General features: G+C 34.4%; 1 protein-coding gene across 1 annotated transcript; it reads left to right on the top strand.

The window, feature by feature from the left end:
• Nucleotides 1–1,163: 1,163 nt before the first annotated feature.
• Nucleotides 1,164–12,978, top strand: LOC104084031 (zinc finger protein 862-like; the record flags this gene model as incomplete). Its single annotated transcript, XM_009587735.1, has 7 exons — nt 1,164–1,302; nt 2,638–2,867; nt 10,946–11,679; nt 11,782–11,999; nt 12,079–12,287; nt 12,375–12,498; nt 12,603–12,978. Coding segments are annotated over 7 exons (2,030 nt in total), but the record flags the coding sequence as incomplete, so codon positions are not given.
• Between the last annotated feature and the right edge of the window lie 4,170 nt (nt 12,979–17,148).

Here is a 17,148-nt window from a genome sequence, read left to right on the forward strand (position 1 = left end):
TGCCAGGTTAAACCACGACACTGAGAAATAACATTAAAGGACGTACCTTGTATTTTTCAGGATCCATCTTTCTACATTGGTTGCCTAAAGACAGTTTCAGCCCCAAACCTAAGTCTTCTGAAAACTTAGTAGCATATGGAATAAGGATTATAATGTAAATAATTTTACAATATTTAACTTTGAAATCACTGTACCAATTACTAGATAATATTAATTGTTTGAAAAATTCTGCAGTACAAAGGGTTAAATACAAAGAAAAATCAAGTTGAATACTGAATTTGCCTTCAGGATTGAAAATAATCTCTAGCTACTGGCGCTCTTTTTTACTCTTCTTTTGTAAGGCTTTGAATATCTTTCAGTGCCTGTTCCATGTGTCTCTCAATACATACCTTAGCTTCCTTTTCATACACTTGGCATCCTTTTCCCTTTGGACATTGCTGACTTGTTCCCATTTCTTGTCCTTTTAGCTCTTTTTTTTAAGTATTAGCCTCTCAGTGAGAAACCGTTGGTTTTTTTTTTCTCAATTCTTCCCATTCTGAAAACTAAAAATCATGTAATTCTCAATGTTTTTAAAAGTTTTGTGTAAATACTTTATGCATAATTTTGGTAGAAGTTATTTATTTTCTTAATGTTCACTAAACAAATTCTTTTCTAATGCAACCTGAATTTTAGGGTATAAAACAGTCATATGTAGGAAGCTTGGAGCAAAACCAGTGAGGTTAATTTTAAAGGGCTGGAGGTTAGAAACAGAAAAGCAAACTTCTATTGTGATTAACATACATAATGATTTAGATGTGTTTTCTTTAAAATTTATCCGTAACAGGGTACTCACACTTGCATCATTAAGCTTCTAGGTCTGTTGCTGTATAGTGTTAATTTAGTTTAATGTCACTGTCTACTAAACATCCCCTGCACCTCTGTATTAGTTTTATTAAGATATTTGTTACCTTGTGAATTCTGATGCTTATAGAAGATGCACTTTTGTAAAATACGTCATGCAATAGGGGTGATTGTTCACCCCTATTTGTTCAAGAATGTGAGAAATTAAATAAATATTTTACTGCCTAAAAACAGGTTAACATGTTAAACTTTAGATGCTTAAGACTGAGAATTTTCCTCAAATTTTGTAAATATTAATTATTATTACATTACTGTTTAAACAGAAGTAGCCGCAAAATCTCGACTAGAACTTATAAAAGAAAAAGCTTTAGCATTTGTTGAAGAGCTAACAACAAAAGCAGAAGAGGCTTATAAAGATATGGAAAAGTGGCTTGGATCCAGGTTTTTGGCAGAAATGTCCAGGTAATGTAAATCCAATTTTAAACAGGAATGTTTTTTTCCAAACTAGACTAAACTGGTAAAGATAGTTGTTTATATAGAAGCAAATAATTTGAAAAAAAAAAGTAGAAAATAATAATTTCATTTAATGAACTGGAATTTAATTTTATCTTAAATACCTGAATGGTAATAACTAATTTCTTGGATGATTAGAAGGTTCTGCTGGCAGCAGCAGAGGTAATTATCAGTTCTGCTGTTTTTCTAGACTACAGATTTAGCAGATTTATAAGCATCAGCAGACAACCAGTTATTCCATTTAGTAGAAGCCTCTATATCATTTCAGTGGCTTCTGAAGTGATTGTGGAGTTATTTTCTTTCCTGTGCTTTACACATGCTTGAAAATTCCACCTACTGTTATTACCACAATGTATAACATTTCTCAAAATTCTTTCAAGGCCCATTAAAAAAAAAGTTCTTCTTCACAGTTTTTCTGTCCTAGTAAATAAAATGTGCTTGGGACAGCTCTATGACATTTAGGCAATCTGGCATAGAACAGCCTATGTCCATATCATTAAAGGATTTTACTCTCCAAAAGAAAGGGTCACTTTGCCTTTTGGAAAATGTTTCTGGCCTGTACTAACTTTTGAGGCATACCTAGGGCAGTGCTAGTTGATCCATGTCAAGGCAAGCCCAAGACAAGAGACGTGAATGTAGGATGTGGAGGCTCTAATAGGCAATAGCTCAAAGAGGCTGAGCCTCTGCCTTCCAACCAGTTTTATTTGCTCTCCTGAGAACAAGCACTGCCAAAGACACAATATTTACAGAACATCATGTCCTTTGACCTGACACCCCAGGCCAAACCTATGTCTAGTCGAATGTTACAGACAGGTAATGTCTTTCCCTGTATAAATTGTACTCATTACACTTGAAACAGGAGTTCATATGCCCCTCCACAATGCTATTCTAGAAAGTGCTTTGTACATCTGGGATTTGGGGGCAGAGCAGAAGACAAGACATTGAAATAGGCTAAAGGATGATTACAGATGGAGCATGTATGCTCCACCCCTATGAAAATTATGGAATAAAGAAAGTCTCATCCTTTCATATTTTTCCATCAGGTCTCTTCTGTGGCTTAGATCTGCCTTTATATAAATTTCTTAACCATAGTCAAAAGATTTCTTGCTGCCAGAGGAAGAGTGCACTTCATAATGATTTTGCTGAGTACAGAATTCATGCAGAGGATTTTTAGTTCTTATTTCAGAAAAGCTCTCAAAGTGTAAACACATTAAAATTTGAACCTAAGTTATTAACGTCATGTATTAAAAGTACTCATTGTTTTCTGCATTTACACTTTCACAGTGTTGAAAAGCTGATTGAGGTTGCACGACATCATATTGAGAGTTCTAGCAAAATCCAATACGAAATTACTTTAGAAGAAACAGATTTCTTCGTCAGCAGTGATGTAAAAGTGATTCCTGACCCTGTTCCTTCACCACATGTTCCACATACAGAGACCTCTGGAAGTGGTACTCTAACCATTTCACAACTTACTACACTTCATAAGCAGTTTCTACAGGTGGCACCTAAAGGTAAGAAAAATTTTTCCTTTTCACTCCTGAAGGACTGTTAGTTACCTACTTAACATTTAAAGTAACTGCTGAGAACTACTAAACATTAATTACCTATATTGTTAAAGATCATACTACAATTAAAGATCCTGCTACATATAAAAGTAAAGTCATAGTGCAGAATATTGAAAATGTGAAATAACAGACTACTTGAAAGTTTTTAATGTCTTTGCTATGGGCTTTATATCCTCAAGACCACGTACTTAATATTTCTCTAAAAGGTGTCTCTGTAGTATGTTTTTAAGAATGGTACGTATCATGCTTACTTTGCTTAAAGATGCAAGTCTTTAACTTGTTTACGAATTCATAGCTCAGTGAACACTGAAGCTATATTATTTTAAAACACTTTTAAAGAAATCAGTATTTTCATGAAACTATTATGTAGGGTCTATTATAACTATTAACCATTATATTCTTCAAGTCAATGTGTGCCAGTTGTTTTGAGTGATTTGCAAGTGTTAACTCAGACATTTTTTTTTTTTACTTTGTACATGCATTTATTGTGTGCCTACCCTCTAATTATGGGAACCTTAGGCTTAGGATGCTTGAAAAGACTTTCTTGCAAAACTTCCTACTGCTATATAAATGTTACAAAATAATTTAGGTAAGGCAGTTTTAAACTGAGATGGAAAGTACTTAAACACATATTTGCAGAGGGTTTCGTTACTACCAGTGTTCCATATTAAAATTATAAGATCGTGAAATACAATGTGTAAACATACACTTACAATTTTGGATCCAACTCTTCCAATGTAATAAGGCCACAAAAGCACAATGAAGTTGAATTTGTTTATTCAGAAATCCTTTTCATGTATATTTATGGAGAAATTCCAATTACCTTTTGAGCATGAACCCATTTTAGGCAGAAAGATGTTAACAGTTTTCCTTTAGAGAGATGTATAGCATCTTATCCATAGTGTAGGAGTGTGGGGGTGTGTGTAAGCATTCCAAACTCTTCTTCAGAGATTAATTTAGCAGATAGTATTGCATATATAATGCCATGTGAAACTAGAAGTGTTTACATTTGTAATCATTAGATAGTGCCATAGAGGTGAAACACAGATACCAGTTTGACTGGTCATTCCACTTACAAGGTTTTCTTTTTTTTTTAAATCATTTATTCATTAAGATATTGAAAACTAAAAAATTTTTTCTAATACAAACTCTAATATTCTTGACATGTTTAAGACAGAACTATTTTCCTTGTACATTTGTAATAATTAGCAAGAAGACAAATGAAATCTTTATCTTTCTATAATATTGTCCTTTTGATACTATATTCACTAAAAGATGACTGGCACAGCTATCTGAAAAAGTAAACATCTTGATTTAATAGTCACCAGACAGTAGAAGAATGCTGTTGCATGTTCTCTGGGACAATGGTAAGGAATTATTGTTTAAAATAAGGTCCCAAAGAACATGCAGCAGCATTCTTCTGCTATCTGGTGACTATTAAGTCAAGATATTTATCTTTTTGGATAGCTGGATTAGGATGGGAAGCACAAGCTGTGCAAGTTGTCTTTAAAATACTTCCTCCCATTCTCTTACACACTTTAAGACTGCATAAATCGCATCCCATATTTCCTAAGGCAACCACTTCCCTTCATTATAGACACTCCACAGGAAGAGTCAAATCCTTCCTCTCCTAAAACATCAGGAAAATTTTTCACATCCTTCTGTCTCTCCTTGTTTAATAAAATGCTCAAGAGAAAATACATGCCTCCTTAGTAGTTAGTCTCTTACTGAACAGAAGAAGGAAAAACACTAAAGCACCCAGCACACTGGCAGTGAAACTGTTGGACAGCAGCTCTAAAGGATATACAAAAAAGTAACAAACTAATCCCTGACTTGGAGAACCTCTAAACAGATCTAGATTGGCTGCCAAACATCTTAGTCTTCTAATTCTTACTCACCTGAGCAGTCCTCTGAGCATTCATAATGGAAATCCACACAAACAAGCACACGAGGCATAAACTATAGGGCAAATCTAAATAGAATAGATCTACCAATCTTCTCAACTAAGTAAATTCCTCAAGTTGTTCTGAAAATTGAATATTAGGCTTATTTTCTATGGCATTATGGAGATTAGATGAAGAACATTACGTAGAAATCCAAGCAAAACAGAGAGTAACAAAGGAGAAATTATTATATTGGAAGAAATAAACAATTTTCTCACAGGATATTTGGTAAATGTCAGAAGGATGTCTTTTCAAGATATGTTTAACAAATTGCTGAGATGAAAGCAAAAAGTGGGAGTGCCAATATATTTTAAAATTGTTTGGTATTTACAAAAGAAATCTTACAAAAATTGTAAACAGTTTTGTGTTTCCTAGGAATTTAAAGTATTAAAGAACTGCAGATTCATCACAGACAACTTTGTTCTATCCTGCACACTTGGTTCTCCATGGAAGCACATTGCTCACCATTCTAAGCACCGATGGACAAAAAATACAGCCTATACTGGATCTTACTACCTACTGACACAGTCTTTCATTTGATAAGGAAATATTTAAATTATTATTTTTTTATTATTCCAAGTGCCATTGCCCAAACTCAAGGTGGCTCTGCAGTATTTGTTAATTTCACTGACTCTTTTGATCAATTTGTTAACATGCTGCTTTTTTATAGGAAGAACTGTAGCAGGTCTTAAATGGAGCTACTAACACTTTTTTTTCTTTTCTCTTCTACAGTCTCTTTGGATGTGTTCTGTTCTTATCAACAAAATTAAACTAACCATCCATTAGATCTCATCCCCTTTGACTCCCTTTAGCACTATATTCTTCCTATGACCACATCTATTGTCGATTCAATTAGCACACATCTGGAATGTCTCAATTAGGTGCTTCAGAGAATGCAATTTTGGTAATGTTTTGCATTACCAAACAGATCAAAATAGATTCTATCCCACACTTTTGTTTTCCATCTTATGACTGAATTACACAAGGGAATTTTAAATTGTATTTGGCTTTTCACAGTCATGATCCTCATGAACCATTCCAATTTGAATTATAGAACTGATTATTCATCAGAAATAAACTTCAGTCAGGTTTAAAAAACTTCTGTATCCAATATCCAAAAAATGTTTAAAATACTTGTTTATAAAACTATAAAATAGTCTGCTATGATGTGAACCAGTGAAACATACAGGACAGCCTATGACCAAATTGTATTGCTATTTCTTTTCAAATTGTAGACTTGTCAATTGAGTTTTAATGTGTTGCTAGATTTGGAACAGATAGGCATATTAAAGTTCAGCTGAAATTTTACCTTTTTAATAGAATATTTTGCTGAGTGGAACAGTCAGAATTATATGCTGACCCTGAATAATGTCTATATATGCTTTCTCTTCCCAAGCACTTTTGTAGAAACAATTCAAGAGATTACAACAGTAATCCTCATGATCTGACTTTGATGTGAATAGAGAGTGAAGTCCGTATGTGAGCATAGAAATAAGTTTGTCATCTTTAACTTACCTTTTCTAAGACTATATTTCTTTTCAATATGCTTTTTTCAAAAGTTGAAAATAAGAAAGGTTAAGTTTGTAGACAGAGGAAGTATCTTTTACTAGACAAATGATATAGGTAGAAAATGCCTAAACTTTCGGGATATAAAGCTCCCCCCCCCCCCAAAAAAAAAAAAAAAATCAGAGATCCAGAATAGATACAATACCTCTCCTTACAGGTAATAGAAAATTTGGTAATTCTACTGACTTAGTTTCACCTACATCTCCTGTTATCTCTCTTACTAAATCATGTATGTTATTTAATTTCAGAAATCTGTGACTATTTGCCCGTGGTGTTTAAAAATCTGTGTATCCAATTACTTTTATGAAACATATTTAACTTGTTTATATACGTTTCTGTGCATTTGAATATATATATCCAAATATTAAGATTTCAATCAGCATAACAGAGGAACTCTCCTTTCTCCTCATTGCATCTGTGCAGCAACAAGCATACCTTACCCTGTGTGATTCTAAATTTAAAATCCCAATTCTTGCTAATTAGTGAAGATTAGACATATAACATAGCAGAATCAGTAATAATTAGTGAATAAATGAAGTAAATATTTACAGTGAAAATCACCTGCAGGGGGTGATGAGTATCTCAATATTTTGGAAGAAATTAATCATATTTTTGAGACTCGTGTCTTTTTCATCTAAGGACAGAAGTATCCCATATTACTTGCTTTTAGACTACTAAAGTTAGATGAATTTAATTCAGCCTCAGCGTTTGTTTCATTCATTCATCCCTTATAGCATTGCTGCAGACTCTGGTGCATAACTTGCATAGATCATCATCTAAACTTCTAGTCAGAAATTGTTATAGAAACATTTTTCTTAGTGAAAATGGAGGGGAATATAAATCTGTTTGAGTGTTTTGGTAAAATATGTTGAAAAGGGAATAAAATATTAACAGAATTCTCATCTCTAGTATAGATTTACAATCTCTTCATATTTTGGTGCTTGTGTAAATTTATAATCTGAATCTTTACTACAGTTCCTCAGTTTAGGGAAATATTTTCATATAGCGCCTGTATGAAAATATTCTGCTGACTGGTGTATCATTAAGAAACAGTCTCTTTTGTATATCTGTGCCTTATAACTGAGACATGGTGATTGCTCTTTATTTCTTATGTCCCTTTAAAATGTCACAGTCCTGGTTCACAGGGTGCACATCTAGTGTACACTTACGCTACTGTCATTCTTAATGCTCCTTTTTGAATGTTTATTCTTCTGTTTTGAGTTTCACTGAAACTGAAATTTTCATAACCTTAGTTTCATAATCTTAATTTCTTCACTAATTAATTTTTTGCATTTGTTTATTATGTTTCTGTTCTGCTTATTGAAACATATATAAATGCTTGTCAATGTCACCCTGTGTATCAGTGAATGATACTCGCTTTTAAAAAGATGTGAATGAAAAACAATTCTACCTTGTGTAGTTTTTTCTACCCTAGTTTTCCTTTTGATTTGATTGATGACAAACTTTTATGTGAAAAAGAGGTTGCTTCATAAGTAGTACATGCTGGCTTCCTTTTGTATCCTGTGTTCTTTCCATAGTATCACTGCAACATGGTTTTCCCATGTTCCCAGTTTCCTCCCACCAGTCCATCTCCTGTTCCTTTCCATGTCTGTTAGCCTCATTTGAAAAAAAACCCAACTGTTGTCTTTCTTTCATGCCATCTTACCTACATGTTTTGCTTGCACAGCTACGGCCAGGATACACTGGATGCCGTGTGTGGTCTGGAACTGAGTTTAGGCTGACTTACGCCTCTTGGCCACAGAGTGGATAAAAGCTGGTCATGTCCCTGCTTTTTCCTCAGTGGGAGCATTATGAGGACCTTTTTCCTGTACCTCAGATCTGAAAGAAATTTATAGGACCTTCATAACTCTACCCTACTGACAAACTTGGTTCAAATTGGCCATTTTAAAATTATCAGTGAGGGAGAACTGGCAGACAAACAAATTGATATAGAGATATATAGACAACACAATGGCATAACTTTTATTTCCTTAGGTAAGCGTGGTAAGAATATACTAGAAGGGAGGATTTGTAATGAGTATAATCATAGTTTAAATGGGTTATAGAGTTGATCTGATTCATGCCTCTTAGCTGTATATTTACTGTTCTCACGCACTGTAGGATATGCTGTCTTTTCTAAAGACACATACAACTGATCACTTATAGACACACGATATCCCAAACATATTTTTCTGAGAGTTTAAACCCTTGTGTTTTGAAATAAAAAAATTCAAAACTTGAAAAGGATTGGTAACATTGAAGGTCCATCTCACAGGGAATCTTATCCCTCACAGTGGCTCACAGTACTCCGATCCCCATTTTTCTAATCAACAGTAAGTTTCTACAGGTGCCCATAAACCTCAAGAAGCAGTCATCACTATAGAGGTGTTACAACCATTTTGTCCTTTCCACCTTTCCTCTGACTTGTGCAGTTGCAGATCCATCAACCTGCCCCCCAACTCTTTTTCACCTTTTTCTTGCAGTTTTGTGGCTCTCTAATGTTAGGGAAGGTTTTTAATCTTTACTGTATGTTAAGAATGCTTCTCCTTCTGTCTTTTTGGTCCTGGGTATGGTACTTGGGCACATGTCAGAAAAAGCTTCTGTGGTCTAGTTTTTTTTGCTGTCCATGTGGACCACAGCTGCTACTCAGATTTAAAGTTCTTTAAAAGAATCGCTCATAGTGGAAATGTATTTAAACTGCATGTTCCTAACACTTTTTAACATTATGACCTTTAAGGATGCTCAGAATAGAATGGAGCAGACAAACTGTCATTTTTATGACAATGGGAACAAACAGTTCTTACAAATTGTATAATGCGTATGTGAAAATTTGCCCCTTCTTGTAAAATAGAAAAGAATGGGATACAAGGACTCTTTTTCTTAAGACCTTTTAAAGCACCAGAAATGGCATTTCTTTCTATGATTAGCTTAATGTAACTGTTAATTTTGCCTCTTGATGTACATCATAATAAGGAGGGTGGGGAGTCAGATTGTTCTTAGGTCATTTCCTCAGTGTTTCACTTCTGCTATTTCCCAATGAACAGATTTCTAGTTTTATTGCCTCAGTTCTGCATGGATTATTTGACTGCTTTCTTTTCACAGTCATGACTTATGGCAACAGTGTACTAAAAGAATCATTAAATTACTTGCCAGAAGTTGGAGATTCACGAGCTCTAGAGACAGAATTTTCAAAAATGTCAGCTTATGGCATTTGCTCCTACAAAATATAAGAATGACCATCTTGAGAACAATTTGGGAAAATAATATTGAGAACAATCTCAATGCTTTAAGAATGTTTCCATTTTGAGAACAAAAAGTGAAGCTTATACAGTTCCTCTTTCGTAAAGCAGTAATAAAATCATTCTGTAGATAAATATATTTTAAGAAGATCAGGTCACCTACATGTGCCATGGAACATATTACACATTTGTGACAGGTATTTGATTATGTATTTACGGACTTGCTCCAAGTTAACTTTCCTGTTAATGTCAGGTGTAATGGGCTTTGTAATAGGTTTGTGACTTCAGTAGTATTTTCTGGAGACATTTGCCTTAAAGATATTCTGAATTCCACTCTCTAACTTTGTTTGTTTTCCTCTGTTTCAAAAGTGGTATTGATGCTGCTGCACTTTACTGGTTGCACATTCTGGTAGTCGAAAGGAAATTGGAGTCAAAACTAACCATTTCTTACAAGCGTCCTGGGTAGCCTCCGAGTGATTTAAGAGTAGATCTCAGTTTTCCTTGTTCTCTTTTATTTCAAGTCACAGGCTAGTCCCAAATTAACAAAATAAATGTGGACGAAAAAATAAAAAATACAATTGATAATTTATGAAATAAAAACAAATTTATATTTAGTTGTTTCTTTTTAAATTATAGCCATAAGAGCACTGAAGCAATTTAAAAGCAAGAGTAATTCTTCTAGCAAGAGAGAAGTTGGTGACAGAGGGAAAGACAGAGAACAAAGAGGAATCGCCAGTTTCCAAAAATATGGCTAACAAAATACTCCTGGTTAAAATATGATGATGAAAGGGGAATAATGTTTTGTGCACCATGTCGTAAGCATAATGTGGATTTGGGGGAAAATATTAATAACTTTTGTTCTGGCACTGATGACTTCAAACTTGAATTTATAAATACACACCAGAGTAGTGAAGCTGAACAAAGAGGAATCGCCAGTTTCCAAAAATATGGCTAACAAAATACTCCTGGTTAAAATATGATGATGAAAGGGGAATAATGTTTTGTGCACCATGTCGTAAGCATAATGTGGATTTGGGGGAAAATATTAATAACTTTTGTTCTGGCACTGATGACTTCAAACTTGAATTTATAAATACACACCAGAGTAGTGAAGCTCATGCCTGGGCTACCTGCATGGAAGCTGCCAGTACTGCTTCACCAGATACAGCTTCTGCTGAGCAGATGTTGAAGAGCATGAACTCCATAACATTAGGCAGAGTAGAAAATATTTTTAGAACATGCCATGCTATTGCTAAATCTGGTCGTCCCTTTACAGACCTTGACTGGATGTGCAAACTAGATGATATGAAAGGAGTGGATATTGGTTCTGTATTTAGAAATGACAAGTCAGCAAGAATGTTTATACATTTTATTGCTGAAGTAGAAAGAAGAGCTTTGAAAGAGAAACTGGAGAAATGTAAATTCTTTTCTGTTATTAGCGATGGAGTCACAGACAGTATACTCAAAGCAGCTGCAGTTGTCTATGTACGCTTTGCAAATGAAGGAAAAGTCCATTGCCAGATTGTTGGGGTTCAACCTGTTCACAAAACTGACGCTTCAACTATAAAAAATGCAATTGAGGAAATATTACAAATAAATCTTCAACTCAGGCTGGCAAGCCAAGACTGGTCAAGAAAATTAGTTGGGTTTGGAAGTGATGGGACAGATGTCATGGTAGGAGAAAACAGTGGGGTAGCTAAACTTCTGAGGGAAATTCAGCCTTGTGTACAGTCTGTGCATTGTTTCGCTCACCGCCTAAAGCTGGCTTACAAAGGAGCGCTGAAAAATATTAAGCTATACAACATCTTAAGCAACGTCTTGAGAAATATGTATTACTTTTATCATAACTCACCTCTGAATAAGAATAATCTCAAAGCCACGTATGAAGCCATTAAGTTACGCCCAGCTATTCCTTCTCGCATTGGAGGCTCCCAGTGGCTTCCTCGTCTACAAACAGCTCTACAAATTCTCCTTAAAGGTTATCCTGCAATTGTTCTACATCTGAGTAAGGTAAATGATTTAAAATTTGGATGTAACTTCAGGAAAAATTAATTGCTATGGCTAATTTTGGTCCACATACCTGACGCTTTCTTTTTCTATATTGATTTCCAGACTGAAAGAGATTCAAGAGCCTCAAACCGGCAGAAGGTCAAAGGCCTTTTACGTGTCCTTCTGAGAATGGAGATAGTCAAGTTTTCTCACTTCTTATTGGATGTCATCAATGTCCTCAACATTCTGTCACGTGTTACTCTGGATCGCAACTCTTCCATTGCAGACATATTTGCAACTGTGCAGTCAACGATGGAAACACTCCACATGTATCAAACAAGGTCTGGCATTTTTACCAACTGAACCATGATCTCTTAGAAAAAGAATATTATATATTGTTTTGTATTCTGTATCTTTCAGAGCTGGCCCAAAGGAACGCCTGATGGAGACCATTCAGCACTTTCATGGTTACCAGCTTGTTGGAAATGGAAATATTTCAGCAGTACGAACTAAAGTACTAAGTAATTTAGTGAAGAGGCTACGTGATTGTTTTTGCGATGCAAGTCAAGATGTTTTGAGAGCAACTACTATTGGAAGTTTTAAACTATGGCCTGACAAAATGAAACAAGGTATAGAACTGTGAGAGTGGCAATTTGAAGTGCACCTTCTAAATTTTTTAAAAGCATAAAAATATTTTTATTTTGCCTCTGTTATAGAATTTGGTGAAAAGGAAGTGTCTGTCTTGACTAAGCATTATGAAGTCATACTAGAAGCTGCTAGTGTGAAAATAGGTGAAGTAGAAACTGAATGGAGCATGTTGAAGTTAGAGCTGTATAACAGGTAATAAGAAAACGGCATTTGTGTCTATTTATTGATTTACTCAAAAGAATTATGGAAATACATTTAGTCTTAGTTATAATTATACTTCTTACCATGCCTTTTAGATTTCAGAACATCCAGACGTTGACATGGGATTCAGTGAATTCAGATTATTCAAAGAAGTATCCTAACATCCTGACATTGGTAGATTTGATCCTAACTCTGCCGGCAAGCTCAGCTGAAACAGAGCGAGGCTTCAGTCAAATGAAACTCACCATGATGCATTTGCACTCTAAACTAAGGTCTGAAAGTGTGACAGATCTTATGATAATTCAGATGAACTCTCCAGAGATCAAAAAATTTGACCCCCAGAAAGCTATTCATTTGTGGAATGCTACTTGGCAGAGAAATAGAAGACTACAGGGAGGTGATACGATGACAAATGAAAGACCAGATTACTCCTCTGAGTTTGATTTGGAGAGTCTCTGTGGAAGTGAATAGATGAAAACTGTTAGTTTTTATTTCACAGTCTTCTTGTAACATACGTGGACACTTTAACAGAATGCCTTGCAGGGTTAATGAGTGTAAAATTTATATTTTTTTCATAATGTATTATAATGTTAAAATATGGCATTTCTTTATGTTCAGTGCTGAATCGTCAATAGATGTTTACATTTTCCCTTCTATACCTGACTTCTGTAAATCTGAAGACAATGAATAAAACTAATGGAATACATTGTTACCTTGACGACACGTGGACAGAGAGATGACTCACAACTTCTATCTGATGGTTTATTGCATTTAGCTGAGTCAAAATACATTATAACCACTGGAGTTAACTGTCATCTTACCATCAGTCTTTAATAGTTCAAGAAGCTTCATGGATTCTGAAAATACTGATTTTCTTTTGATAAATGTGTGGAAAATCAGTGCATTATTGCTGTTAAATGATTCCTTGACCTCTGTAGCCTATGAATTTTGGGTCATACCTTCTCTCCATATCTGTATGTGTTGCTACTTTTTATTCTCTTGTGGATAAGGTTTAACATGAGCTTTTACAGATTTTTGTTAGACTTGTCCTTCAGAAGACTTTCCTACAGATCCATTTTCCATTGCTGATTATTAATTGCACAAATCAGTCTTCCCATAGCAAATACTCTTACAGCCAGGGTATGACTAATATACTTCACAGCTTGAACCACTTTTTTTTCCCTGTAAAAATGTTTGTGAGAGTTGCAATAAGAATGCTATATCTTGATTTTTAATCTAGGAGCTAAGAATGAGAATTGTTCAAAGTAGTATCTGATTTCATAATTTCATAATTCTACATGTTCTAAATGCAACTTTCTACTTGATAATTTCCAATCAAGGCAAAGCATACCAGCAGAATATATTTCTATCATCAAGGAAAAAGCAATGATTTATACCAAAACACAGCTAAAGTGAAATCATTAATGACCCTACTTAGTTCTTCCAGCAGTGATGAAGTTGAACTAGAAATAATTGGGCAGAAATGAATGTGAGGTCATTCACCTTTAAATCAACCCTTTTCTAAATCAAGATCAACTCTACTTTCAATATAAAATATGTCTAGTAATTGCAGAAGATATACCATATAGTCACAGACACACACACACATACAGTCTTTTTTTGTGTGTCTTGCATATATATTCATGCTGCTTCTAGGTCTAAATAGTATGTCAGAAATAGAGTAGGTTTTGAATGCATGCCTCATTACGGGATGTTAATCCACCCAAGTAGAGTTAATCTGTAGGGATCAGAAAAAGAGATCAGTACTGTGCATTATATGGTTGATCATAAAAGATTCATCATTGAAATATCTTCATTTGTAATTTCTCATATAACAAAAATGTTTAGTTACACTTTGCCTAATAAGCCACAGGATATATATTATACAGGGTACTTTATTAGATACGTGGCTTTGCTAATTCTAAGGATTTTCTCTTAAGTCACATACTACCAAGTTTTTCCCCTCAAAGTTTTCAAATGGGAAGACTTTAACTATGATGAGATTAGAAAAAGTTTGAAAATGTGTCACCAGAATGTCCAACAGCAGAAGACAAAAACCAAAGTAATGAACAAAAGTATATTTAGAATCTATAACACAGAAGTCATTTCCATGATGCACAGGGGCTGTATCACATTTTTAGCATTAGGATTGAAAATTATGGATACATTGCCCTTGGAAAAATACTAGCAAAATCTTAGTATCATAACAAGTAGTTGGAAAGGGATATCAATAAGCCATCCATGTCTAAAAATGGGATCAAGTATAGTCAGACAATCTGTATCCAGTATTTGCCCCTCGTTCTCTTTTGATAAGCGTTTAAAATAGTCCACTGTAGAAATGTGTGGTTTGTTTTCCTTAGTGCTTTGATGTCCTTCTGATTATATGGTTTTTTACTACTATCTGAAATATTTTTGTTGCAAATAAATTTTATTTCCTGCCATTCTTCCTAACTGCAGCTATGGAGAGGGAGTTATCCCTATCCTCTTTGTAACATTTCATTTTAACTGGAAAACTACTGCTATGTTTTCTCATAATCTTCCTTTCTTAGATGAAACTAGCAGAATTCCTTCAACCTTTGCCTCTGAGGACATGTTTTCTAAGCCTGTGATGATTCTTGCTGCTTTCTTCTGGGTGCTTTTTAGTTTCCATACATAGTTCTAGATCTGCAAATTCCAAAATTGTATGCCAGCGGAAGCCTTAACAGCTGAAAAGAATGCAAGGATTATTTACAGTGTCTTCTCATGTACTTTCTGGTGATATTGTAATCTGCCATAATCCCTAGAGCCTTTTCTATAGAAATTTTACTTTGTAAGATGCCCATTGTGGCCTTTATGCAGTTCATTATTTCAGCCCAGTGTGGCACTTGACATTTATTCTTATTGGATAGTGTCCTTTTTATCCTAGACTATATCTCCAATTTGAATTCTAATCCTCTTCTCCAATATGCTTGAAGTCCTTTCCTGATTGGTTTTATCTGCAATGTAATAAGTGTATTAATTTGTGCAACCTGTTTCCTCAGAGTACTTTGATCTGTTTCCAGTGAAATTTACTTACTGATCTTGACCATCTCTTCAGTTTTTCAAAATCTTTTTGAATTCTGATTGTTTTTCCAAAATGCTTGCTATCCCTTCTAATTAAAAGTGTTTCTACACATTTAATATTCTACACATTTAATTTTCTATTCAGTCTCCTACATAATTCAACAAAAACCTGTTGGGTTTGGTTTCTTTTTTTTTGGACTTAACAAAGAGATTTTGTAAAGCATGTACCTGTTGTGAAACCAGTCTTGTTAGATGGACAAAGCTGATTCTGGGAATTGTATTCCCATTCTTTCCCAGACGCCATTATTTCCTTTTACCACTTTCAAAGTACCATTTGCAGAACACCAGTACTCTTTTCTCAGCACCATATGTGTAGCTGCCTACTCACAGCATCTCTCCATGATTATAAAACATTGGCAACCCCTGAATTAAATTGATGAATCACCTTTTGTCTTGTAATATAATCACATATTCAAAAACAGTTCTATGCTTTATAATATAAAAACAAATACATTAAATCTAGGAAAAAAATCTTAAAATACATTGAGGAAAATTATTTGATATCTTTTTTATATGCTTATGAGGGATTTCCTCTCTCATTCTGAGACTCCCTCATTCCTCATAGGTATGTCATGAGGAGGAATTAGGTCACACTTCGTTTGAAATTTTTGAACTATTGTAAGTTTTTGAAGACACTTTGGAATTGCCCCACATCAGATGTTTCAGGAGGAGGTAATAAAGTAAAAGAAATTACCCTACATCACATCAGCATTTCTATAATTAATAGATAGAAAGTAGCTTAGCTCTGAGTGAAGGAGACGGTTGTTTCTTCACATTTGCCACAGAGGAAGAAAAATGGGTAGACACTGCAGATCACCTGGCAGTGCTTAAATATCTTACAATAATTCATGTTTGCCATAGGCTTACATCAAACAATGTCAAATTTATCTGAAAACTGTGTTCTAGCATGTTCTACAATCCAATCAAAGTTCTATGAATTGTGATTGATGTTTTAGACTCCAATCCTTCAATCCCATTTCAGACATTATCTCTTGATTCAAGTTCTTTAATTTCCTTGCCCCTCAAATACTTTTTAGGTATGTTTCTGAAGTCATGTAGCCTCACAAAAAGTGACACGAGGATATTAGTATCCTTTTAGAATTTTATGCAGAAAAACAAAATTCAATTTCATTTTAGGAAGCCAGAAACTCATAGGAAATAAAGGAACAGCATTTTTTATTGTCATATAGGGAAATCATAGTAGGAATTGAACAGTTTAAACTGTTCAATAAGATATTGTAAGAAAGATAATGTAGATAGATAGTGTAGAAAGATAATGTAAGATAATGTAGAAAGAAGTCAGATTGCCGGAGTACTAGGAATCAGATGTGGAAAGGGAAATGTTTAGTAAAATATGAAATAAAAATTATGATAGCTGGGCTTTTCATGATAAAGTACTAGACAAAAAAAAAAAAAATTTGAGACTGCAAATAAGATGTAAAAATTCTTCCTGTTATTTTAATACAAAGTTTTCACTGGCTCCGTAGTGGACCATAGCCTATTCTCCCTATGAACCACTAAGAAGTTACCTGGTTTATT

This window comes from Fulmarus glacialis, unplaced genomic scaffold (genome assembly GCF_000690835.1).
Source record: "Fulmarus glacialis isolate BGI_N327 unplaced genomic scaffold, ASM69083v1 scaffold49481, whole genome shotgun sequence".
NCBI classification, from domain to species: Eukaryota; Metazoa; Chordata; class Aves; order Procellariiformes; family Procellariidae; genus Fulmarus; species Fulmarus glacialis.